We start from the raw sequence: 27,764 nt of genomic DNA, 5'->3' as shown, positions 1-27,764 counted from the left end.
TAAAGGCTCAGTAAATGTCGTTATTGTTAGTTTTGTTGGTTCTCTTCAGAGCGCAGATCTTTCTGCTTTCTGTTTCCTCCTGTGAGATAGGGTGGGAGAGGGAAAGGGGTCATGGAAATGTGATTTGTATTAAGTCACAACACAGAGGCCAACAGCCAGGAAGCCTGAAGAACCTACTAGAATGGCTTAAATGCAAACAGGTACAGTCACTCTGGAAAACAGTACAGAGGTTCCCCAAAAAGTTAAAAATGGAATTACCTAGACCCAGCAGCTGCACTACTAGGTATTTATCCAAAGAATACAAAAATAACAATTTGAAGGGGCACATGTACCCCAATGTTTATAGCAGCAATGTCCATAATAGTCAAAACATGGAAAGAACCCAGATGTCCATCCACAGACGATGAATGAAGAAGCTATGGTGTATAATGAAATATCATTCAGCCATTGAAAAGAATGAAATCTCACCATTTGCAACCACGTGGCTGGAACTAGAGAGTATTATGCCAAATGAAATAAGTTAGAGAAAGACTAATACCATATGATTTTACTCACGTAGAATTTAAGAATCAAAACAGATGAACATAGAGGAAGGGGAGGAAAAATAAAATAAGATGAAAACAGAGGAGGCAAACTGTTAGATACTCTTAACTACAGGAAACAAATAGGGTTGCTAGAGGGGAACTGGGTGGGGGGGATGGGGGTAACTGTGTGATGGGCATTAAGGAGAGCACTTGAGGTACTGAGCATTGGGTATTATATAGAACTGATGAATCACTAAATTCTACCCCTGAAACTAAATATTACACTATATGTTAACTAAATGGAATTTAAATAGGGTGGCTGGATGGCTCAGTCAGTTAAGCGGCTGTCTTCTGCTCAGGTCAGGATCTCAGGGTTCTGGCCTCAAACCCCACATCTGGCTCCCTGCTCAGCTTGGAGTGTGCTTCTCCCTCTCACTTTCCCTCTATGGTCTCCCTCTCTTTCTCAAATAAATAAATAAATAAATAAAACCTTAAAAAATTTTTTAAAATTGAATTTAAATAAAAAAATTTTAAAGTCTATTAGTTTTTTTTTGGGGGGGGTGGTTGTTTTTTAAGAATGGGTTGAGAGTGAGTAGGAAGGACTCAAAAGAATACTGGGTTCTTAATTCTCCTGGAAACATGCTGGAGAGTAGATTGAAAGACCCTCCCTAACGGTAACCCTGAATCCCTGGCTGAGATAAAAGTGCTCTTCTAGCCGGTGTTCCTAAGAGCAGGTGTGGGCCACGCACTCCTATTTAGTTGCACGGAGGCGGGGACCATCGCCACTCCTCAGCCCTAGGCTGACCCCGCAGGTTTCCAGCCGCCACTGGTTCGCAAGTGCGGAAAGAGGGTGCCAAGAGCCAGGGCACTGGAGTGGGGTCCCCGGAAAGCCGGCTCCCGTCCGCCCGCAGGGGCTGCCCCCTCCCCAGTCACGTGGCCTGGTGGGTGGGGACCGACCTGAAGTTGCAGAAATCCTGAGCCTTCCCAACTCTGAAGTGCGTTGTGGACGCTGGGGCTCCCGGAGGGGCGCGGAGGTGGGAATTTGCACGGTGGGGCAACTGCGCGAGGGGAGAGATTTGGAGCATGGCGCAGCTGGCGGTGATCCCGGGATCGGCCACGTCGTGGCCAGGTAAGCTTGAGTCGCGGGCAGCGGCGGCGACTGGGGTGGGAGAGGCTGCTCCTCCGTAGGGCCACCACACCCTATCCCGGTGCAGGGGATGCAGGGCACCCACAACGGGAGAGGCGGTTGGGTAAAGCGGTCCTGGTAGACCCTCCGCGCTCTGAGCCAGTCCAGCCCGCGTCACCCTTCCCCGCGGGTCCTTCCCTTCACCGAGGCGGCGCGGAGACCCACAGCGCGGGTGGGGAGGCCCGGGAGCTGCGCGCTAGGTGGGGCACCGTGCTGGCTCCGCCCCCCCGCGCGCGCACTGGCTGCTCCCCGTGACGTCACGCTCGGCTATAAAATGCTCGGCGCGCGGCTCTCGCGGCGCTGGAGGAGCTCGAGGCTGAGGGTAGCGGTAGAGCGCGGAGCAACCGGGGACGCTGGGCCGCGGGCGCCTCAGCGATGTTTTACTCAGGGCTCCTCAGCGAGGGCGGCCGCAAGGAGACGGACAAGCGGGAGGCGGCGTCGCTGCGGCAGCAGCGCCGGATGAAACAGGCCGTGCAGTTCATTCATAAGGACTCCGCCGACCTGCTGCCCTTGGACGGTCTCAAGAAGCTGGGCTCGTCCAAGGACACGGTGAGCCCCCGCGGCCGTGCCCGCCTCGGGATTCCCGCGCGCGGCGGCCGGTCACCTTCGCGCTGTGCCTCTCCCGGGGCCCGCCCTTGGCCGCTTTCACTGAGTCACCGGCCAGGCCCCGGCTCCCGCCCCCTCCTGGCGCTGTCCTCTCTGTTGCTATTGCTGTTCCGAATTCCTCTTCATCCAGCATCTCCCTGCTTCGCTTTCCCTCGGGATTCCGTCGTAGCTTTACCAGCTTGCGCAGCCTTCCGCTCTGCCTCTTCCCTTCGTGCTTCTCTCCTCTCGAGTAGGAGACCCTGCCCTGCCGTCTGGCCCTGTAGTCGCCTTTCTTTCCCGTTATTTTTACTCGTAGTACCGAATCTGATTGCCTGATTGAGCCTCGCTTGGCCGGGCTGCTTGGTCCAGTGACCCAGACAGAGGTGATTCCTAATGGGTTTGGGAAGGAGAGATAGAAGTGGGAATGGGGAGGGGGTGGTCTCTTGGCAGTCACCATACCCAGATGATTTTGTTAAATCCTTTTCTCCCTATGCAAAATCAATTTTTCCGTTTGATTTTGGGCTTATCTGCCTTAACCTTCCATCCTGGGGTGGGAGTGGGGGGAAAAGGGGTCGAATGTGAAGGAGGTTTCTTGAACCCCAAACATCTCTTCGGCAATCTCATCTCTTCCCCTACCCACAAAGAGTGAATAAAGGAAACCAGCTGCTCCATCTCACTGACCAGTTAACGTCTGGAGCTGGTGCTGGTGCAAGCTTTTTTTCTGGCAGGGTCTTTCTTTGCCTTAAGAAGGAGGAACTCTAGGACTGGAGGTCTGGGTTCAAAGACCATGTTGTCCTCTACGGGGGAGGGTGGGTGGTCCAGGGTCACTGAAGAACCATATTTGACTCATCCTTCAGTCACCGTAGTGGTACTGGGGCAAATATATGTTTAGTTTTGTGGTTTTATCAGAAGTTTTCTTTTCTTTTCCTTTTTTTTTTTTTTTTAAGATTTTATTTATTAACTGACAGAGATCACAAGTAGGCAGAGAGGCAGGCTCCCCGCTGAGCAGAGAGCCTGACTCGGGGCTTGATCCTAGGACCTGGGATCATGACCTGAGCTGGGCTTGATCCTAGGACCTGGGATCATGACCTGAGCTGATGGCAGAGGCTTTAACCCACTGAGCCACCCAGGCGCCCCTCTTTTCCTTTTTTAAAGATTTATTTATATGAGAGAAAGAGAGCTCACAAGAGCAGGGAGGAAGGGCAGAGAGAGACAGAAAGAGAGGATTCCCTGCTAATTGTGGAGCCCAACACAGGCTCCATTCCAGGACCCCGAGATCATGACCTGAGCTGAAATTAAGAGACAGCTGATTAACCACCTGAGCCACCCAGCTGCCCCTATCTGGAGTCTTGTAGTTTTCTCGAATTTCACAATCACTTTATGCATCTGGGCAATAACTTGTGAAGCATTAGTTAAATGACGTTCAAATGAGGTAGGTGCTCTGTACAATTTTTTCAGTATTTTTTGAGATTTTGGAATATTTAATTTGGCAGGGAAGGAGGAATGATGTCACCTGGTTCACTGAAATTGCCATTTAAAACCCCAGATGACGATGAAGAACTTCTGAATCTACTTCCTTTTTTAAAAAATATCTCTAATGACAGATACTAATATTAGATTTGCCCTCCCCCATTTTGATAAAAAAATAATTTTAGTTATTTTTGTTTTGTTTAGTTTTTATAAGATTTTATTTATTTATTTAAGAAAGAGAGAGAGAGCACAAGCAGGGGGAGCAGCAGGCAGAGGGAGAGAAGCAGGCTCCCTGCTGAGCAAGGAGACAGATGCAGGACTCAATCTGAGAACCCTGGGATCCTGACCCGAGCCCAAAGCAGCTGCTTAATCTACTGAGCCACCCAGGCACCCAATTTTAGTTATTTTTGGGCAGGGGTTGGCTACCCAGTTATTTTGCTCTGTTCCCACTTCCCCTGCTCCCCCCAGAGGTAGTTTTGCTGCTTAAAGCCACAGGATAGTCAATCTAATTTATGCTAACTCAGAGTGGTGAGTGACTGAAATACATTCCTAGAAAAGAGAACTCTCTTTTTTCCCTTCTTTCAATTTAAAGTAGTCTCGTTTCATTTAGCAAACCAGATCTAAGTCTTCCTATCTTCAGACCAAAATAATCTAGTTCCTAGAAGCCTTGGGAATGAATAAAGAGGGAGTATTTAGGAAAAGAAGTAAAGTGTGGAACGTTTTTCTTCCCCATAGACTGGATTTAAGAAATGGTTGACGTTTGGTTGTCTTGGGCTTTCAGAGTTCCCTGGCCCTGAGGAATTACCACTCTATCCTTCTGCTTAGCATTCCTTATATTACTTCATCCTGTGTAGGAAGAGTTCCATCTGCTCTTCTGACTCCAGTCTGTGTCAGTTGAGCCACACAGGAGCTGATAATATAAAACAGGCAGTAGGCTGGAATGAGGAAGCATCCTTAAGCAAGTTATTGCCATAGGTCTGACGCACAGCGGTTTACTGTGAGACGCTGAATTGGGGTTCACACTTTCCCTCCCCACCTCCATCCCCACCATTGCCATGGACTTGATATCCCTTTCTCACTGTTCTCACACCCTTAATGTGCAAATTATTGCACAGAAGAGCTAGAAAAGGTCACAGAAACCAAGGCAGATTGAGGTAGGGAAAGGAAAGGTGTGAGTACTGAGGTGTGGTGACATGATTAAGCTCTTTTAGAACTGATGTTGCTGCCTCAGTACAATCTAAGAAATAACCTTATAAGGACCAGATCGCTTTACTTCATGGATACATCTGGTAATACAGACCAATGTTGACTCAATTTCCTCTCACCGAAGTGAAATTCTGAGGGTGCCAAAACTGATCGAATACGTCTGTAGTGCAAACTAACGGAAGAGGGAAAAAGGAATGGATGGCACCAGAGGGAGATAGGGTGAAAGGACAAATTAGGTATTCGTTGTTGCTGATGGTACAGAAATAGAGGACAAATTAGTTTTAATTGACTCTGGGGTTTGTGCCAGTGGAGAAGACTGGGTTGTTTTCCTCACACTAGTGACCTATATTAGAATTATACTCCTGGGTTTTATGAATTATCTACCTTTACCATGCTGTTTCTGTAACATTCACTATTTGATACCAGCCTCCAACTTTTTGTTTGGATTAGCAGAAAGCATCCATAGGCAATCAGATGTGGTCTTCTGTTGGCCCCAGGGGAGTACATTTGTCCTATTCCTGTTTGTGTGTAGTTGGCTACTACAAAGTCTAGTGTGGATATTAATCCTATTTCTTATGTCTGATTATCTTACTTTGCTTATCCTTCCATTTTGTGATGGCTTTTTTTCTGTATTAGATTAAGAACCAAATTCAGAGATATGAGTAATATTTTATGTGATTTATTATTTTTTTTAAAAGTTGATGAAGCTGGGGGAAAAAATCTCCACTCTTGGAGTTTTGGTTCTTGTAATTTCTTTTGTCTTAGCTGTCAGTTTCATAAATGTTCTTTTCATTGAGGTAGGGATTTTGATTTTTTTTTTTAGATTTTATTTATTTATTTATTTGACAGAGAGAGATTACAAGTAGGCAGAGAGAGAGAGGAGGAAGCAGGCTCCCCGCTGAGCAGAGAGCCCAATGCGGGACTCGATCCCAGGACCCTGAGATCATGACCTGAGCCGAAGGCAGCAGCTTAACCCACTGAGCCACCCAGGTGCCCGGGATTTTGATTTTTAAAAACAGTCTCATCACTTTGGAAACATTGCCAAACTGCTTTCCTATAGAATTGGTCAATTTATATTCCACCAGCAACATGAGAGCCTCACTTCTTGGTTTCAGCTCTACCTAATAAATATCAGACAGTATTACTGAAAAAGTTTTACGAAAATGAAAAATGGTATTTTTGATATTAAAAAAAATAGTCCTGTGGTACTAGAGGGTATTATGCTTAGTGAAATAAGTTAATCGAGAAAGACAACTATCCTATGATCTCCCTGATATGAGGAAGTGGAGATGCAACATTGGGGGTTTGGGGGGTAGGAAAAGAATTAATGAAACAAGATGGAATTGGAGGAAGACAAAACATAAGTGACTCTTAATCTCACAAAACAAACTTAGGGTTGCTGCTGGGAGGGGGCTCGGGAGAGGGGGGTGGGGTTATGGACATTGGGGAGGGCATGTGCTATGGTGAGTGCTGTGAAGTGTGTAAACCTGGTGATTCATAGACCTATACCCCTGGAGATAATAATACATTGTATGTTTATAAAAAATTTTAAAAAATTTTTAAAAAAGTAAATAGTACTGATACACAAATAACATAACATTACTTCACTATGAGACTAAGTTATTTTAGACTTTTTGAGAATGAACCAAGTCCAGAATATTTTTGCTGAAAAATCTAGTGGGGTTTTTTGTTTTGTTTTTTTATTGTAGTTGTATCTCTCAATAGTAGCAGACGATACTTTTAAAATAAGCTCATAATAATAAATATTTGTATGTGTAAAAAAAGGCAAAAAAAATAGTCCTGTCCCCCCAAAAACAAAAAGCAAAACAAAAAACAAACCAGTCCTCTCATGATGTTTTCCCTGTATGATATTACTGACCATCAGGCCACATCCTTAGTTGTCCAGGAATAGAGAGAGCATTTTCTTTCCTATCTATGATTGATTGTGTTTATAGCCAAATGCTTTAGAATACTCACTAGAATTAGGAATGGATGCTAGAGCAAGGATTATGGAACACAGCAAAGCAAACTGACCATGAAATAACTAGCTCTGTACTCTGAGTATCTGATCTACCTAATCAGACTGCCACAAGTCATCTATAATACCACAGGTTTTGAATCAGAGAACTTTGGAGCTTTAGAAGAGGAGCATGAAATACCAATATAATACTAGGATCTGGTGCAAACTGAAGATTTCCAGAGCCATGATTGTGTCCTAATTATAGGAAACATTATTTGAACACTTAACTGTGTTCAGGATACAGTGCTAGGTGCTCAGACCACAAAGAAGATAGTAAAGTTTTTTTCTATGAGAAGTTTATATAGATTAGGGGGAAGGACAGGATAGATTCATTCATTTCACAAATATTTATTGAATGCTTATTACATGTTGGTCAGTACTCTAAGCATTAAAGATATGATCGTGAACATGGGGCACCTGGATGGTTCAGTCAGTTAAGCATCTGTCTTTTGCTCAGGTCATGATCCTGGGATCCTGGGATCGAGCCCTCTGTCGGACTCACTGCTTGACGGAGAGGCTGCTTCTCCCTCTCCCTGCCACTCTGCCTACTTGTGTTCTCTCTCTCTCTGTCAAATAAATAAATAAAATCCTAAAAAAGAAAAAAGATACAATAGTGAACCAAAGTGGAGTTTCTGTCCTAATGGAATTTGTATTGTTGTGAGAGGAGAAGGCAGAAAATAAAAACAAGTAAATATGTAATATAACAAGTAGCAATAAGTGCTGTGGAGAAGATGAACCAGGATAAGGAGAATAGAGAGCACAATGCCAGAGTAAGGTGGAGTGCAAACTTACTTCATAAATGTAGTCAGGGAAGGCTTCTCTGATAAGATTACATTTTAGGAGATACTGAAGGAAGGCAGAGAGCAAAATATCTTGGGAAAGAATGTTTTAGACAGAAGGAACAGAAAGCGCAGGGGCCTGAAGTGTCAGTGAACTGATGTGATTGAAAAACTGTAAGGTCACTGTGGCCAGGGCAGAGTGAGCAAGTGGAGGGTGATAAGAGATAATATCAGAGGCGTAGTGGGAGGCCAGACCACTCAGGGCTTTATAGGTCATTATATAGATATTGGCTTTTAATCCATTTTGGGAAACCAATAGAAGACTTTGTGCAGAGGGGTAAGATGACATGACCTATTTTATAAAAAGATTATTCAGACTACTGTGTGGATTAGGCTGAAGAGGGGCAAGAGTAGGAGCAAGGAGACTGGTTAGGAGGCTGTTATATGGTAATCCAGTTGACAGGTAAAGGTGGCTCAGAGCAGTATGATGGTGGTGAAAGGGATGGGAAAAGCCCTGGATATATTTTGAAGGTAGGCTGATAAGTTTAGTTGACAGATTAGATTAAGGATCTGAAAGAAAGAGTAATCAGGGGGTACCTGGGTGGCTCAGTGGGTTGAGTCTCTGCCTTCGACTTGGGTCATGATCCCAGGGTCCTGGGATCGAGCCCCGCATCGGGCTCTCTGCTCAGCAGGGAGCCTGCTTCCCCCTCTCTCTCTGCCTGCCTCTCTGTCTACTTGTCTCTGACTCTTAATCTCACAAAACAAACTGAGGGTTGCTGGGGGGAGGGGGTTTGGGAGAAGGGGGTGGGATTATGGACATTGGGGAGGGTAAGTGCTTTGGTGAGTGCTGTGAAGTGTGTAAACCTGGTGATTCACAGACCTGTACCCCTGGGGATAAAAATATATGTTTATAAAAAAAAAAAAAAAAAGAAAAGAAAAGAAAGAGTAATCAGAAATGACCTTAAGGTTTTTGATCTAACAATTGGAACAATAAAGATGCCATTTACTGAAATGGGTAAGACTACAGGAAGAGCAGATTAGGGATAAGGAATAAGAATCAGGAATTTGATTTTTGAATGAGTTGAGTTTGGAGTATCTCTTAAGCCAGTGTAGCTGTTGAGTAGACCGGTCCACAAGAAAATAGATAACACCACCAGGAAGTTTATGCTAGTTGCCAGGTCTTACAGTCAATAAGCATTAGTGGAGCTCAGAGAAATAAGTGATTACTCTAACCCAATGGTACAATAGTGATGGAGATCAGCATTTGATTACAGGTTCATCATTTCATGGTGAGTCAGCCAACTATGAGATGTTACAGAGAGGAAAGAGTGTGCCCTGTAGAACCTCAGAGTAAGAACTTAACAGTTTATCTGGTTCAATCCCTGCCTATGTGTGAACACTTCCTAACAAAAATGCAGTCCACCATGGGCACCTGAGAAACCACTGTCTCAGACCAATCCACAAAGCAGAAAACAATGAGGAATAAGGCCCTTCTCTTTGAAATAACATATCTGTGGGTCACACAGAAGGTCTAGCGCAGTATGACAGCCTGCTTTAGATACAGCCTCACGTGTTTTTGAGCAACTGTAAACCCAGAGAAAACCTGTCTGTGTTTCCAGGGGGTAGAATGGGTCACATGTTGTATGAGAGAAGAAGAGAAGGCACAGATACTGTGCCTCTTTTAGATTTCTAAGACCTGATAGACATATATATTAGACTTGAAATGAGAGTCAGCTAGGAATACATGTTTATCTACAAACTTTAAATAAGGACTAAAATGGAATAGGATGATTTCATGTCCTTTTAAGAAAAAAAAAAAGGTGAATGGTAATCAGTTTCAATTTTAGGGTGACTGTGAGAGTTTTAAATACACACACACACACACACACAGACATATACTTAGCAACATTTGAGTGCTTACTGTGTACCTGACACAGTGTTAAGTACTCCATATGGATATCTCATTTAATCCTTATAGATACCCTACAAAGTTTTTACTGACTTGAACTCAACTTTGTCTGACTCTAAAGCATGTATTTTATTTTGTTATTTTTCTTAATTTATTTCAATTTATTGATAGTTGACAAGTTTAATAAGCAAAGGGAACTTACATATGAAGCTTGTCTTGAGCATCACTAAGATGAGTAGATCCATATGTAATCAAATATATTATTGCTGTTAATATTTTGAAAACACTGTTATCTGTTATATTAATTAAGAATAATAAGAAGGAAGGTTTTATTTTAGCTTCACTTTTTGATTTTACAGTGGTCTTGCTGTCTTTATTGAGATTCAGTTTTCTGACTTATATCATTTTCTTCTCTAATATTTCTTGGAAGGCACATCACTAGCAACAAATTTCTTCAATTTTTGTTTTTCTGAGACAGCCTTTATTTCTTCACTTTTGAAGGATAATTTAGCAGGTATAGATTTTGAGGTTGGTGGAGTTTTCTCTCGACAGTTTATTTTTTATTTTTATTGATTTAATTTTAATTTTTTATTTGAAAATAGATGACACTATTTTTACATTGGTATCAGATGTACAACATAGTGATTCAGCTTCTCTATAGGTTATGCTTTGCTCACCACAAGTGTAGCTACCATCTCTCACTATACAACGCTATTACAATATCATTTTTTTTTGCCTTTTCTTCCCATGACATATTCATTCCACAACTGGAAGGCCATATCTCTCACTTCTTCACCCATTTTGCTCACCCCTCCCACCCCATCCCCTCTGGCAACCATCAATTTGTTCTCTGTATTTATAGGTCTAATTCTGTAAAGCACATATTTTAAACACTACTCTAAGCAAGGGTTGGCAAACTTTTTCTGTAAAGGACCAGAGAGTGACTATTTTCAGCTTTTCAGTGCAAACTGTCTCTGTTTCAACTACTCAGCTCTGCTATCATAGTGCAAAAGCAGCCATAGACAGTAAATGAGTGGAGTTGGTTTTTCTTCAGTAAACCTTTATTTATAAAAATGGGCATCAAGCTGGCTTTGGCTTGTGGACCATATTTGCTAACCCCTATTTCTAAGTAGTTCTAGCTGTGGTTCTATTGGTGGGTAGAAAGGTTGGGTTTCTCCTCTGGGAGTAAATGCTACAAAGAAGGTAGACTTGTGTCATTTCCCCTGTTTTCCAGTCTGGTCTATTCTGTGGATCACAAAACTCCATTAGTTTGATTCTGTCTGGGTTCAGTGCAGATAGGTAAAGGGATTGAGAAAGCGGCCTTAGAAGTTCTTGCTCAAATCATGATTTTGTGGCATTCTTGCAGTATAATCTACTTCCTCTCACCTCACTTTTCTTCCCACGCTACAGCCTGATTAGTAGAGGTATTTAAGCATATTGGGTGCCAGATTGAGGAACCTCAGCTCTTTCTACCCAGAATACAGTACTGCCCACAGAGCCCATTTCCTTCAGAAACTCCTGATGATAACGAAGGCGGCACATTTGTGCTTACTGCTAAAGTTTAGATGTCTAAGCCCTGGTTAAAGTTTAGCAGCCACATTTCAGGAACAGAAGAGAACCAGGAACTGCTTGGGTTAGTAGTTACCTTGTTGAGGTAAAGCATAAAGTAAGATCCATGTCAGGAGGATGACTTGTGAATTATGTCCAAAAGGTTACCAGAATACCTATAGTACCCTTCTAGCTAATTACTAATGTGTATTTTGAAGGACATCAGGAAAATAGAAGACAGTTCTTAGAAAGCTGATATTTCAATAAACATAAACTACTTAAGTAAATTTACAAAGCAATAGTCAAGGTGTGGGAAAGTAGGTAGTACAAATTATATAATGAGTAAGTATAGGGATTCAGAAAGAAAGAACTAGATGATGTTAATCAATAAAGGGTTTTTGAAGAAGTAAAGAGTAGAGATTTGTTTGTTCGGTACTGTATCAAGAGCTAAGGATACAGATGTGATCAAGACAGTTAAGGTCCCTGCCCTTGTGGAATTAACAATCTAGTGGGGGAGTAAAATAGTAAACAGGTAAATAAGCAAAATAATTTATAATCGTTACAAAAGAAACAGTGGGATATGTTAATAACTAAAGTGGTGGGGTACCCACTTTAAATAGTATAGGCAAGAAGGATATCTTTGATGAAGTGACATTTGAGCTGATGAGAGCAAGCTAACTATTTGAAGTGTTAGTGGGAGAACATTTCAGAGGGAATAGCAAGTGCAAAAGCACTGGAATGAGAAAGTTTTTGAGCAAGGAGGTGTGGATGAACAAAGGGAGTGTGGCAAGTATATGGTATATAGATAGAGGCTGGAGAAATGGACAGGGATCAGATGATGCAGAACCATATGGACCATGGTAAGAAGTTTGAATTTTGTTCAAAGAACAGTAAGAGGCCATTGAGGAGTTTTGAGTAAGGGAATGTATTATCTAACTTATATTTTTAAAAACTCACCCTGGTTGCTATGTAGAGAATGAGTTGGAAGAAGAGTGAAAAGAGGAAGAAAACGAGTTAGGAATTTTTTGCAGTTCAAATAAGAAATGACGAGTCAAGAAATATATATATGGAGGCAACCTAGGTATCCATCTGTGGATGAATGGACAAAGAAAATGTGGGGGGGGGTGTGTATGTCTGTGTGTCTGTTGTATATAATATTTAGCCATGAATCAAATCTTGGGGTGCCTGGGTGGCTCAGTGGGTTAAGCTGATGCCTTCGGCTTGGGTCGTGATCTCAGGATCCTGGGATCGAGCCCCGCATCAGGCTCTCTGCTCAGCAGGGAGCCTGCTGCCCTCTCTCTCTCTGTCAAATAAATAAAATCTTTAAAAAAAATCAAATCTTGCCACTTTTGACAACATGGATGCCCATGAGGACATTATGCTAAGTGAAATAGGTCAGACAGAGAAAGACAAATACCGTATGATCTCATTTATATGTGGAATCTGAAAAACAAAACAACAACCAAGCTCATAGATACAGAGAATAGATTGGTGGTTGCTGGAGGGCAGGTGGGTGAAATGGATGAAGGTGGTCAAATTGTAAAAACTTCTAGTTATAAAAAAAATAAGCCATGGGGCTATCATGCACAGCATGATGACTGTAGTTATAGTGTACAGCATATTTGAAATTTGGTAAGAGGGTAGATCTAGAAGTCCTCATTATAAGAAAAGAAAAAGATTGTAACTATATGTGGTTATGGATATTAACCAGACTTATTGTGGTGAACATTTTGCAGTATATATAAACATGAAATCATTATGTCATATACCTGTAACTAATATAATATATGTATAATGTAATTACACCTCAAAAATTTTTTTAAGATTTTGTTTATTTATTTGACAGACAGAGATCACAAGTAGGCAGAGAGGCAGGCAAGGGGGGGTGGAGCAGGCTCCCTGTAGAGCAGAGAGCCTGATGCGAAGCTCAATCCCAGGACCCTGGGATCATGACCTGAGCCGAAGGCAGAGGCTTTTAGACACTGAACCACCCAGGCGCCCCAGTACCTCAAATTTTTTTTTTAAATTGCATTATTTAAAATAAAACTTAGAGGATGAGGACAACTAAAGTTACATTGCATTTTTTAAAAGATTTTACTCATTTATTTGAGAGAGAGCACAAGTAGGGGGCAGGAAAGGGAGAAACAAGCTCCTTGACCTGTGGGGCACAATCCTGGGACCCTGGGTTCATGACCTGAGCAGAAGACAGACACGTAACCAACTGTGCCACCCAGGTATCCATACATTGCATTTTTAAGATCTAACAAACTTTGAAACTTTTCTGTAAGTATGCAAGAAAAAAGGTGATGGTGGCTTTGATCAGACTTGAGGTAAAGATGGGGAGAAGTAGATCAATTCTAGATATGTTTTAGAGGAAGCAACAATAGTACTTTGGGAGGGAGTGTTAGGGAAAGAAAAGAATCAAGAATGGATGGGTGTTGGGATCCCAATCCTCTCCCTGGGATGCTGCTCCCCCTGCTTGTGCTTGCTCTCTCTCTCTGACAAATAGGATCTTAATTTTAAAAAAAGAAAAGAAAAGAATGGTTGGGTGTATGGTGGTGCCATTTTACAAGTTGGTGGAAAGGGAATAATCCAGAGTGTTAGAAGTGAACAGGACTTTGGAGTTCAAACTTATTTTATTACTGATGAAGAAAGCAAGGCCTGAGAAAAGTAATGCCTAGCAAGATTAGTGATTTGCCCAGGGTAGTATGTGACAACTGGTCATTTTTCTGAAAGTAGAAAGTCTTCAGGCTCCCTGCTCACCAGGGAGCCTGGTTCTGCCTCTGCCTTTCACCCTGCTTGTGCTCGCCCTCTCCCTGTCAAATAAATAAAATCCTTAAAAAAAAAAAAAAAAAAAAAAAAAAAAAAAAAAGTAGAAAGATTTCATGGAGAAATAGAGGTAAGTTGGGAAGGAAGATGAGTGGCAAGTTAGTGGAAGATCTTAAATGTTAAATTGAAGATTTTGTGTTCAATATAGCTGACAAGAGAACAACTGTAGGGTAAGGAAACCATGAAAGTAATTTTTTAGAAGATTGCTTGAATTAGCAGTAATGGTAGAAATGGATAGAGAAATAAAAGGTGTTAAAGAGGCAGAGTTTCATTCACCAAGATTGGGAATAAGGGAGAAAGTGCAGGTTTTGTAGCAAAGATCAGTGGGACAAGTTAAGTTTGAAAGTACATGGAATGTCTAAGTGGAAAATTCAAAGTGGCAGTTCGATCTGTGCATCTGAAACTCAAAAGTGAGGTCTGGGCATGAGATAATCATCATCATAAAATCATCATTTCATATGCAATGAAAGTAGATAAGGTTGCCTTGAAAGGATATGTACAATGAGAAAAGGACAGAGACAGAGTGATGATTTAAGAAATGAGCAGAGGCAGAGAAACTGGTAAAAGAGATGGAGAATAGACAGAAAGGTGATTTTTAGAAGCCAGTGAGGAGAGTGTCAATAAAATGGAATGTTAAGTTTTACTATAGTATTGTTTCTAATGATAGACATGTGGAAACAATCTAAATGTCCATTAATAGTTGAGTAATTAGGGGCGTCTGGGTGGCTCAGTGGGTTAAAGCCTCTCCCTTCGGGCCAGGTCATTATCCCAGGGTCCTGGGATCGAGCCCCGCATCGGGCTTTCTGCTTAGCAGGGAGCCTGTTTCCTCCTCTCTCTCTCTTCCTGCCTCTCTGCCTGCTTGTGATCTCTGTCTGTCAAATAAATAAATCTTAAAAAAAAATATTTAAGTAATTAAATTGAGGTGTATTTGTACCACAAACTCAAATGTCTGCAAAGAATGTGCTGTATTTTAAAAAAGATTTTATTTATTTATTTGACAGACAGAGATCACAAGTAGGCAGAGAGAGAGGTGGAAGCAGGCTCCCTGCTGAGCAGAGAGCCTGATGCGGGGCTCAATCCCAGCACCCTGAGATCATGACCTGAAAGGAAGGCAGAGGCTTAACCCACTGAGCCACCCAGATGGCCCAATAATGTGCTGTCTTAAAATGCAGAAAGTAGTGGGCTGAATTGGTGATGGGTATTAAGGAAGATACATATTGCAATGAACACTGGGTGTTTTATATGTGAGTGATGAATCATGAAATTCTACACCTGAAACCAATTTTACTGTATGTGTTAAGTAACTAGAAGATAAATACTTGAAAATAAAATAAAATGCACAAAGTAAGGCAGATGAAAGAAAATATGTGCCAAGGTGGTTATAAGGGTGAGCTGGCATTATACCTGCCTAAGTTACATTGTATGTACACACACACACACACACACACACACACACTTTGGTCTTTGCATGATTTGGCTGATAACTGGGATAGCTAAATCATAGCCCATTCTCAGACCTTTTCTATCTGCCTGATTCCTCTATAGAGATTAGAAAAGCTGGATTCTCTCCCAACCCCCTTTTAGTTAAGACTGGCCATGAGAATTCTGACCAAGAAAGATTTAGGGAAAATATTGAGGGGATTTCTGAGAAAGCTTTTGCTCTCTTGATAAAAGGGATAGATGGCATGTAGTCCCTTCCTCCTTCCTCCTACATGTGGATGTAATACCTGGAGCTGGCGCACCCGTCATATGATCATGAAGGGATATCCAAGAGTACAGAGACAGTAGCCCTGAAACTGTTAAACTGCTGAATTATTGCTAACATTTGCCTACCTCCAGACTTCTTGTTATGTGAGAAAAAATACACCTCCATTTAAGTCATTGTAAGTTCGTTTTTCTTGTGACTGAACACTTTCCTAAGATGTGGGATGTATTTTTTCACTTAATAGTTATTTTTATAAAAAACGTATGTCTAGGGGTGCGTGGGTGGCTCAGTGGGTTAAGGCCTCTGCCTTCAGCTCAGGTCATGGTCCCAGGGTCTTGGAATTGAGCCCCGCATGGGGCTCTTTGCTCGGTGGGGAGGCTGCTTCCTCCTCTCTCTCTCTCTGCCTGCCTCTCTGCCTACTTGTGATCTCTGTCTGTCAAATAAATAAAATCTTTTTTTTAAAAAAAGTATGTCTATAATTTAAAACTTTAAAAAAATTTTGACTGTTCCTTGTGCTAGGTATCTCCATACATCTAGGTAAATGGTGGTACTACTATTTCTTGACCTATTGATTTTACCATTATCTATTGATTTTCTATTATAATAGGTAAGGGCTTAATTCTCTTAACCTCTTTATCATGTCCTCTCTTCTATTATACCGATATTCTGTTAAATAGCTGTTTGGGGTCCAATCAGCATTTACTGCTTATGTTATTATGACTATATTCATATTATTGACAGCTGGCTCAAATGATGTACTATATATTTCCTTTCCCATGCAAGTATTTCTTTTTCTCAAAATTAATAATTGCCTAGTTATTTTCTATGTAAAATTTAAATCTCCAGGAACCTTAAAACTGTAGATGATATAGCAGATCCGTCTCTTTTTTCTTGGAGACATCCTTCCTTGAGCCCTCCATCCTCCAATTTTCATTTCGTACTGGTTGCTCTCAAGGCCTGCTACACATCCTATATCCTAGATTTTTCCTTCAGGGCCATTCTCAGAATGTCCTGTGCTTCTCTTTTCTGTTGGGTCCTTTATTCTTGAACCCTATGATTTTTTCTTTGTTCATTGGTTCCCCTCATTTCTTTCAGTAGCTTCTTGAGAATGATTGGGAATTAATTTTCCTGAGTCTTGATTTATAGTTTGGCTAGGTTAAGAAATTATGTTCTGTCAGATTTTTTAAAAAGTAGTATTCCATTGTCTTCTAGATTTCATTAATACCGTTGAATTGTCCTATGCCACTCGTTTCCTAATATTTTGTATTTGGATCATCTTTTTTTCCTTAGAATCTTTTGGAATCTGTGTCACTCATAATATTTCAAAAATTCATAGTGATGTGAGATATTATTGTGGATCTTTTTTCTTTAATTATATGAAAGGATTATATGAAGGATTTTTTCAATCCTTAAACCCATATCCTTCAGCTCTAGCCTAGTATAGCACTCTATCCTCACCCTTAGCGTTCTAGAAATCTGACAGTACATAATTGCTAAGCTTAGACAAACTATTAACCAACTAGAGTTTTCTGAGTTACTATTTCAAAAAGAATAAACTTTTGGCGTACTTCCTGGTTGTCTGGCTCAAGTAGGAATTTTATGCAGACTTTATACTGATCTATTTCCCACCCTCTAACAGTAGAAGTTCTAATAACCCTAACTCCTCAGCCTTTTCAGAGTTTTAGTTTGAATAGGAAAACCGCTTTTACAGCTAAACCCCAAAATATATAATAGCTCAAACATGATAGTTCATTTTTCTTAAGTAACAGTACTAATAGGTCAGCAAGAGAGCCCTTTTCCATGTAGTCACTTAGGAACCTAGGCTGACAGTGGCTCTTCTGTCTCCAACATGTGACCTCCAAGGAGGTTACCCCTAGGGTCATCTCATTCTAACCAGTCAGAAGAGGAAAAGAATGGAGGAGTATTCACAGAACACTTTTATGGGTCAAGTCTAGCAGTGGTATATGTCACTTCGCCTCACATTCTCTTTGCTAGAACTCAGTCTTCTGGCCATGCCTAACTGCAAAGAAGGCTGGAAAACAAAATCTAGGAATTTATACAGTAAGAATAGGAGAACACAGATTTTGGCAAACAACTGGCAATCTTCGCCACTCTAGCATTGTGTGAAGTAGAATGGTGTGAAGCACTAAGCTTTCTTTACTCTTGGATAAGTTTTCACTTTCCTTTTTGCTTCTCAGATTCCAAAATTTTGTCTGTTTTTGTTTCTCCCTTTTGTTATTGTTTTCTTTCTTTTTTTTCTTTTTGCTCTTGTATGTTTAGGCCTTTCTTACTCCTTGATTTTGATTTTAGTGAAATTTTGGTTGGGGGCAGAGGTAAATGTGCAGTTACACATGTCAGCATAATAAAATGACCACAGAAAAATATTCCTGATTTTCATATGGGTTTATCAGCTGTGAATTTTCAACTCCTGTACTATCAATACTTTTAGTTATGAAAATGAACAAGGAGAATTATATGTACTGATATAGAAAAAATGTCTTTCATATATTAAACTAAAATAGAAAATTTTAGAACAGTGTTACAGTATAATCCTATTTTGTATATATTTGTAAATGTACAAAAAGTTTTGGAAGGATATACTTCTAAATTTTTATTTATTTATTCATTTATTTACTTAATGTATTTATTTGACAGAGAGAGAGAGAGACAGACAGGGAGAGAGGGAACACAAGCAGGAGGAATGTGAGAGGGAGAAACAGGGTCCCAACTGAGCAGTGAACCCACAGGCCTCAATCCCAGTACCCAGAGATCATGATCTGAGCTGAAGGCAGACAGGTGCCCCATACTTCTAAATTTAAGGGTTGTTATTTGTAGGGAGTGGGACCGAGAAAAGGTTGAGAGGTTGGGAGGCCTTCCCTTTTGATTTTATATACTTCAGTGAATCTTGAATTTTTTTCGCTGAACATATTATTTTTGATACTTTTTTTATTACTAAAGAAAAGAACAAATGCAGGAGTTGTCATCAGGGTCAAATGCCTTAGAGAAGTTAAGGAAAATGAAGACTGAAAAATATCTACCAGATCTGGAAATTAGGAGATTTTTATTGATATTGTGGGATCAGAAGTAATTTCAGTGAAGGTTATCAGGAAATGTTTGGCTTCTTTAAAAGATGACCATTTAAGACAAGGGTGTAATTAGAGGAGCTGAGGAGGTGGAGTCTGAGGTTATGTGTTTTCTCCCCAGTATATGAGAACTTTGAGTATCTTTTATAACCTGAGGAGGAAGGAGGAAAATTTAGAAGACAGATGACTTCAAGGAAAATAATTTCAGATTTTTCCTCATTTCCCTCATCTGTCCAATGATGATTAGACTCCTTTGGAAGATTAGGAGTAGAGAAGTAAAGCTGTGTTCAGCAAGACTGATGTAGAAGGGAAGCCCCAAATTTTCAGTGAGGGCTTTCATTTATTGGCCTTTGAAGTCCTTTCTAATCTTCAGTTCTACAAGTTCAGCTTACGGTTGTACAAATTCAGTTGTTTCTGTTGAGCGTGGACTTGACAGAAGCAAACACCCTGCTTTAATATGACTTGAGCTAGGAATCCAGCCTTATTAGTGAGAGAGATAAGAATGAAGAATTTGTTTCTTTTGAGGAGCAAATCATTCTCCAAAGAAATCTGACAGAGTTAGCACTTCTTCTAGCTCCTTATCAAGTTAAGAAGCTCTCATTTTCTCTTAAGTGCCTCTCTCTCTCCTTTTCCCAAGGATACTAATTTAGAATCTGCTTTGCCAAGAATCTGTGTATTTTGGGAATCCATTTCTTCGCCTCACCAGGGTTACAATGAGTCATGGCTCTGACTCCATTCTTCCTCAGAAATTGTAAGGTGGTAGATAATGGAGACCTTATCCAGTTCTGCCCCCTTTCCTGGGAAAATTCTAGGCTCTGAGCTTCTAAGAGTGATTTTCTTCCCCCTAAAATTGAGAGGCATCTGGTATGTGTTACATAGAAATTTGGAATCTTTCCTTTGAGAGATTTTAAATATTATTGCAAACTGAGAATCAGATGCTTGTGTATAGATATTCCTCAGGTCAAATAAGTCCTTATCATGAAGTAACTTATATTTTCTAGAGGCCACTTTGGGTAGAAAGAGCAGAGCATGCATATAGCTGCTCTGTGAATTCTCTAAGTTCTGTCAGAGAGCAGACTTGAATTCACATTCCTCATTCTGCATCTTATTATGTATCTTGACATAGATATAAAGTCTAATTAAGTCTCCTGTTTCTTGGTATCTGCCCCTTTTATACTCCCACTTTTTGACCCATTGTACAGAGAGAGAATGGATATCAAGAATATGGCAAGAGTTTCATTATACTTCTTGAGGTCCAGAAGATGTTAGTAAGGATTATTCCTGTGGGTTCTGCCAAGTTCCAAAGTGTGTCTCCTGGGAGGATTGCTCAGCGGATATGAATTCCTATCTTCCCACCCCAACCACCTCATGGGTTACTCAGCCCACAGGAGAGTCAGGCCACCAAGTAATATGAAGACTAGGTCCAAAAGAAGAGACTGCAAATCTTCAAGTAAGTCTTGAGATGGAAGTAGGCAGAGCTTCTGACAGCCAGTACTGGGTAGGTTTCTTTGGCCTGTGAGAGTGAACTGCCTCTTCTATAAGTTACCTGGGAGGATACATTTATTCCACGTATTCAGTTTTCTCCTGAAATGCCCTTGCAAGAGGAGGAAATACAGCAGGCTTCGGTAATCCAAATCCCAGGGGTCCCTCAATTCTCTTTAACCATAGAATATTCATTGGTTCTAGCCACATTTTCCAGTGTTCCACCTTACTCTTTGATTCATTCAAGGTGGCCTATTACAAACTGATTTATAGTACCTGCACTGAAACTACCAATGAAGTCTCTGCTTGAAGGAAAAATAAATAAGAAGCAAAGGTAGAGGTCAGTTATGTGAGGCTTCTTTATTATTTCTGTGGCACCTGGAGGACAATGGGAAAATGGGGAAATGACTTGTCACTAAGAATATTCTGCTTTCTATTCCTCAAGCAACCTCATAACATTCTGCAGAGGCGCCTCATGGAAACCAACCTGTCTAAACTTCGAAGTAGTCGTGTCCCTTGGGCCTCCAAGACCAACAAACTGAATCAGACGAAGTCTGAGGGACTAAAGAAGTCTGACGATGATGACATGATTTTGGTTTCTTGCCAGGTAATGTTCTGAGAATAGTTTTTCCAGTGTTTTCTGGAGAGTAGGTTGTGGGCCCATTGTGATTCCCATAGTGGTACCCCCTCCTCCAAAGTATATAGAGCTTGGGTCTTACAGAATTCATGAGTGAGTTTTACAGGAAGTGTATGGAATATTTTTATGTGTGTGCATCTTTATGGGAAAAAGGACCAAACTTTCTTTAGATTTGCAAAGGATGTGTGACACACACATGCACGTGTACACACACGATTAAGAGCTGCTTGGTATATAGAATTAAATACAGAAAGTCCTTTGGGATCCTCTGTCAGCTCTAGGTTCAGTGGGAAAAGGCTCCTAAAAGGAGACTCAGCAGTGGTTAAAGCTGAGACATTACCAACGGGTAATTGTGAGATGCCCTCCAGCCCTGCTTTCATGTGACATCTGCAGCTTACACCCTTCCCTTTTGCTTCTCTGGCTCCTGCTGAGCAGTATGTTCCTTTTTCACAGTGTGCTGGAAAAGATGTGAAAGCCTTGGTTGACACAGGTTGTCAATATAATCTCATCTCTTCAGCCTGTGTAGATAGACTGGGGTAAGTAACCACTTGTGCTGGGTGGGAGTCAGGTGCTAATGCACTCTTTGCCTGAATCTATTTTGAAGTTAGAGATAGTGAGGATCTCTACCAAGGTTCCAAGAAAAGTATGCAGAGTTCAGATATAAGCTGGATTCTCAGGCACCTGGGAGAAATCAGCAAGCCAGGAAAGCATCAGATTTTCCATTAACTCCCACCTATTAATTTCTGAGCAAAAACCTTTGGGCTCTGTGAGATCCTTGGCTCATTGTTGGCCATGCCTTGGTCCTGATATATGCCCTGCAAAGACAACAGATTAGAAGGAGCAGTCCTGTTGGTATAACCCAGATGAGTAAAAGCAGGGATGTGGTTGGTCTTAGCTTACTCAGGGTCCTTCTGGAGGTCACACTGCCTGTCAGAGGAAGCGTCATTCAGATCTTAGAATAGGACTGCTATTGCTGCTGGGCCTAAACCATCATAGGTGTGATTAATAGTTTCTTAGAACCTTTCCTCTCTGTAAAGAACATGTAAAAGCAAGTCTTACTGCTGTCCCTGCTGGGGATTGCCTTTGAGGCCTCATATATTGAATGTCTTTGGTTCTGTAACAGCTAGAATTGGGTTCTTCCTCTTTTAGTCAGAGAAAGCCATTTTATATCTTTCCTCCCTTTCAGTCAATTGGTTCTTTTATGTCTTCTTCCTTTTCTTCCCTCCTAAGTACTAGCTGGACCCTAAGGTCTAGCCCAGAATTGTAAAGATCAACCCAATGTCCTTTTCCACTTTTCTAGCCCTAAGAACAACAGATCATTCCCTAGCTTAATCTCTGTATTGAAACAATCTCTATAGTAGATATAATGGTTCATTCTAAGCTGCTTTAAAGATGCTCATACTACTCTTAGGTAGGACTTGAACAAAGCTGGATTTTTATAATTAGTGACCTCTGTTACCTGATCTGTTCCCTTTTGTTTCTACCCTGTCCTCACCCCTCACCACCACTGTGATTCTTTGAGGCTGGCTCTGTGGGTTTTGTACATTGCTATTTAGGCTTGCAGAAGTCCAGGACACAAGTGCTCTTGTGGGAAGAATCCTGAGCTTTTTTATGTGGTGAAGAGATGAGATATAGTGCAACATGATGGTTCCAGGAAGACTAATAATGTCCTGGTGCATAATTAGGCAGCAGTCTGCCATGGTTCCAGAGGAATTAATAACCATCTGTAAAACTGCAATTATTTTTCTTTTGGATGAGCTATAACACCAAAAGAGAGGAAATGGAGTAAAGCAGAAGTATTGGCACAGAAAGTCCATAATTAAGTTTTTATCCACCAACCCATGATATCTTGGGTGCTTGCTGTTCCAATCTGCTTATATAACTGTGTGAAACCTGGGTGCTGTTCCTTTCCTTTCTCCCCTGCAGAGACAAGTTAAGTTAATCAAGACCTTCCCCATGATACTCCTTGCTGGTATCAATATCAATATCAGTGCACTTACCAGATAAGTACCAGCTTCCACTAATTTTATATCTGAGGACTAACTGAGGAGGATAAACTGAAATAGAGAAGGCAAAGAGAAAATTAGATGCTGAACAAAAAGCATCTTCTAAAATTAGGACAAACTCCTGCCCTTTCTGACATCTTTTACCCACAGTGGGTAACAGGACATGTTAACTAAATTGCCTTGCATATAGGTGGGGATGTTAAGATTCAGAATAGGATTTTCTGAGTGTATCAACTGTCGTTTTTCACCAGTACAGATAGTGACATAGCTTTTTGAGAATAGGAGCTGAATCTTTTGTTTTTTGTATCCCCTGGCATATGTAGGACAAAGTTCTGAAGCAAGAAGTATAGGCTGCCTAGCACATTTTTTGGTAAATTAATCCCAGGAAATCCCTGGAAAAGTCCAACAGTGTGGGTGGGGTGGTATTGTATACATTGTCCAATTCCATCAGAAACCTCTGCCAAGGGGATTCCGATATCTCCCTCTCTGGTGCAGACTCAAGGAGCATGTCAGATCTCACAAGCATGAAGGAGAGAAGCTTTCTCTACCCCGACATCTGAAAGTAGTGGGCCAGATTGAGCACCTGGTGATCACACTGGGCTCCCTCCGTCTGGACTGTGCAGCAGCTGTGGTTGGTGAGTAGAATTGAGAACTGGACCTATGGACTCCTATTGTAAACGCCCTCCCTACTTCCACCAAATCCTCATTAAAATCTCATGCTTGTAAATATTAACTTCTTCTAAAAATGTTTGGAATCACTAAGAAAAAAGAGTGTGTAATTCAGGATTAAAAAAAAAAAATGTAAGGAGCAAGAAATGTTTTTGTGTGCCAGTGAAAGTGGCTCCTGAGAGCTTTCTCTGACCTAGTTGGAGGTAGAGGGCTAGATCCCCTTACTCTTTCGCCTTAAATTGTTGACTACCCTTATGTACTCTACTCCAGACTACTTAAGATTCCTGAATTTTATCTAAAGGCCTTTGTCCTTTAGAGTTTAAAAGACTTAGGTTTGAATCTTGGCTCTATTACCTTTTAACTATAATGATCTAGGAAAATTACTTAATATAATAGATGCTTAACAGGTGTTTATTGGATGGATGGATGGATGGATGGATGGATGAGTGGAAAGAAGGAAGGAAGATGAGATGGAATCCAACGGTGATAAGGCTGACTTCTAACCCAGCATAGCAGTAGTTGGATCTTAATTTTTTTTTAGAGGACAATGAGAAAAACTTGTCCCTTGGTCTTCAGACTCTCCGATCCCTTAAGGTAGGATTGATTCTACTTTCCCTTTGAATCTTACTTTCTGAAGCAGGGGTCCTCTTACATGGACCATTGGCCTTGGGATCACTGACAGTTACCAGTGATTCTCCCTTGTTTTTAGTGCATCATAAATTTGGATAAGCACCGGCTGATCATGGGGAAGACAGACAAGGAAGAAATCCCTTTTGTGGAGACCGTTTCCTTGAATGAAGACAAGTAAGTGCCCAAATGGGTCAGGTCAAGTAAAATCCATTTGTCATTAAGTGGAGGGGTTCTCACACAGGATATTGGATTGTGTCTTGCCTTTGTCCTTCAATCTTATCACAAGTACACCCATCCCCAACCCCTAGAGTTCACCATCCTAAATAACTCTCTAGCCCACATTCCAGAATAAGTAGTGATGGTACTGCACAGAGTGGTGGGGAAAATAAGTAGCTTTTAAACTAAAATTGTACTTGCCTTCAACCTAACTTCTTTGAATTTGGTATCATTTCTTCTATTTCTTTCTCATTTCAGCACTTCAGAAGCATAACTACAGACTGCAGTATGTCTGCACGTGTGCACACATACCAGGTTGACAGATTGAGAAAATTGGGTTTGAACCAAATGCAGTAGCAACTTGCTGTGGACCAAGTCCTTTCCTCTAATAGAAGCTCCAGGGGCTCCTTCCCACCCAGACTTCTTTAGATTTTAGTCCGTGCTTAGAGATCTTATCTGGTTATAGCCATTGTTTTTTACTCCTCTGGTTACTTAATTTATAGACCTTTTGACACTGCCAGGTCTCACTTGTGGCCTACTTCTCTGCTTCTTTCAGGAATTTGCTTTTATTAGTATAGGGGCTGCCAGGTTCTCTTTCTCCATAGATACACTTGCTTCTTTTCCTATAGTTAAAATGTATAATAAATAGGAACCTGACCTTTATCTCCAGCTGTTTCAAAGAGGTGCGGGATACCTATGTCTCAGAATTAGAATTTCTTCTAATTCATTCGTGATTTCTCAAGAATAAGTTTATCTGAAAGATCCCAGAGAGATCATCTAGTCCAATTTTTCATTTATAGGTCCAGAGAGGCAAATGAATTAAGTAAACTGTTATACTAAGTCAATGGCAGAGGAACATAGAACTCAGACTTGACAAGCCAAGGCTATGTTCATTCTCCCATGCTGCTTCTTTTGTGTTCAGGCCTTGAAGGAGGATGAAGAGGTAAGATTTTAAAAAGGCAAGGTAGGGGAAGGATCTGCTTTGGAGATGGATGCCAGGAGGTTCTGGGTAGCCCTTCCTCCCATGTGCTAAGTCTGCTAAAATTCTCTGCCCCAAATTGTCGCATCTAGGACCTTATTTTGGTGCCTAAAACCTGAGGGTGCAAAAATGAGTGGGATGACCTCTTACCTGAACTTCTTGGACGGGAGGAGAAGGAACCACAGCCAGAAGAACATTAATCACTTTATGAGATGGAATTGAAGGCTTTGGTAAATAATCTGGGGATCATTATTAAACATTTTTACCCCCAAGATCTGGTCAGTATTTCTGCCCAGTCTGTTATTTGTCTGCCACAGACTAAAGTAGCTAAGATCAGGAATAGGGAAAGGAGATGAAAAAAATCCAAGCAGATCCAGAATAGAAGGAAGTACTGAGTAGAATCAGTTGGTGGGAAGTCCTACCTATGGAAAGCTTTCCGGGCTGGAGGTCAGGAATGAAATTTTCAGACAGGGAGCTGAAGGTTGGAAACTCTTCTGCCTTGTTCTGCTTCAAGAAAAGAGGCAGGGCAAGAGCTGACAGTGTTAAGGACAATTTTTTCCTGCTGTGCAATGTCTTTTGACCCTTCTCAAAATGTTGGAGATCACAGGAGTGTCTCAAAGCTTTTTGGGGGGGTGTCAGTTTAGGCACACAGATACCTGTAATGAAATCTCCCCTTCAATTTGGTAATAGAAGTACATGGAGAAGTCAGAAAAATAATCAGCTGTGAATATCTTCTTATGAGATTTCCAAGCCTGCGCTTGGTTCATAGCAGTAGTTTCCGAGCATTTAATGGATCCCACTTTGAATTTTGAATTGCCAGATCCCACCAACAATCTTGTCAGTGTTCAGCTCCCACCTCTATTAAACAACTCTTTGGAACTCTGAATGTTTTTAGACTTATAGAAGCTCCCTAAAGGCTAGGAACTTAATGACTCCCATTTGAACAGCTAGGCAGCCATACTGCAGCCTGGGTCACCCCCAAACCCCCTTATCAGTCTTTATAGAGGAAGCAAGATGGAAAACTAAGCACAGCCACAGCAGGGAAGGTCATATCTAAACTTTAGCAGGGGTGATCGCACCTTATCAGTCTTCAGTGCCCCCTCCAAATTCACCCCCTTTTTGCCTGAGCAGGGCAGTGGGAGGGGGCGGGGGGTCTGTGCCTTTCCACTGAGGCCTCTCCACTCTCCTACTCTACCTATCATGGCACCAATTTGGCTCCTTATCCTAAGGCTGAGTTGAAATACTTCACCCCTTCCTCCTGAGGTTGAAATTTCTACTCCAAGCCTTGACTCTTGGCCACAAGTAAGGCATGTTGGAAGTTCCTGGGCCTGGCTTATCCTTATTTGGATTCCATGTAGATGAGGTAAAGCCAGGAATTCTTAGGTGTTGGAAAGATGTGACTAATTCTGCCCTTTGAATTCAGGATTCTGTGGCATCATGGGGATGATTAGATGAACTTTAGTGATCTTTTTGGCTTCTGAGAATCCGTCACTGAATTTCCAATTTTGGAATAGAAACAGTTGGGGTGATCTGAGCTTATGGTATCATAATCTCACTCTCAGAAGTCAGATCATTTGAATTCACTAGACAAATAATTGTACTTTAAACCCCAGGCTTGACAGAGGTACCTAAAAATGTCTCTAAAGACAGCTATGGGAAATCTTGAGCTTCATTAATCTTTAAATGCTGCCAAGTTGATTGTTCTGATAGTCCATATCTCCTTGATATTCATGAGGGAGTACCTGATCTACCTTTCAGGGGATGGCAAGGTGAAAAGGTAAGGTTAGTTCTTCCCAGAATCCTAGAAAATTATCTCTGGCATCTCTGACTCAGGATTGGGGAAGAAAGTGTCTAGCCACACTGTGTTCTGAAGACGGCCAGTAGCAGGAAGTAAGCCTATAGAACTAGTACCCCTCTCATTCCTTATTAGATGTCCATCACAAATACAGGAAGTTTGAAAAAGATTGTTTTTGTTATTTGGTATATCTGTGCCAGAGTTATATGAGGAAAAAATGTTTTCTGACTTTTCTATTTCCTTGCCTTGCACAGACCCCACCTGGTAAGATTTTCTATTCCTTAGCTAAAGTGTCTGTAGAATGGATCACTTATTGTGTCAGCTGCCCTGACTTTTGTGTAATAGAAATATCTTTCCAGGCTGGAAACATGGAGGAGATGAACTGGATTCTTTCCTCCTTCTGTTGCCAGTCCTCTACATTGGCACTTCTACCTGCTCACTGTTTCTGGCTGTGTTGGGTTTATTTGTGAGATTGATGTAACAATAAAGTGAAATCTTCCCCTCTG

At 41.3% G+C, this 27,764-nt stretch overlaps 1 protein-coding gene across 1 annotated transcript; it reads left to right on the top strand.

Annotated features, from left to right (window-relative positions):
* The first annotated feature begins 1,998 nt into the window (after positions 1-1,998).
* On the top strand, positions 1,999-27,764 carry NRIP3 (nuclear receptor interacting protein 3). Its single transcript, XM_082683127.1, has 7 exons — positions 1,999-2,259; positions 20,772-20,933; positions 21,417-21,499; positions 23,465-23,604; positions 24,180-24,232; positions 24,348-24,442; positions 24,743-27,764. The coding sequence occupies exons 1-7, from the start codon at positions 2,086-2,088 to the stop codon at positions 24,756-24,758; spliced, it is 723 nt and encodes a 240-aa protein (XP_082539253.1). The 5' UTR covers positions 1,999-2,085; the 3' UTR covers positions 24,759-27,764.

This window comes from Mustela nivalis, assembly GCF_964662115.1.
Source record: "Mustela nivalis genome assembly, chromosome: 9".
NCBI classification, from domain to species: Eukaryota; Metazoa; Chordata; class Mammalia; order Carnivora; family Mustelidae; genus Mustela; species Mustela nivalis.
Note: the sequence above shows the minus strand (reverse complement) of the source record. Positions and strands in the feature narration are given on the sequence as shown.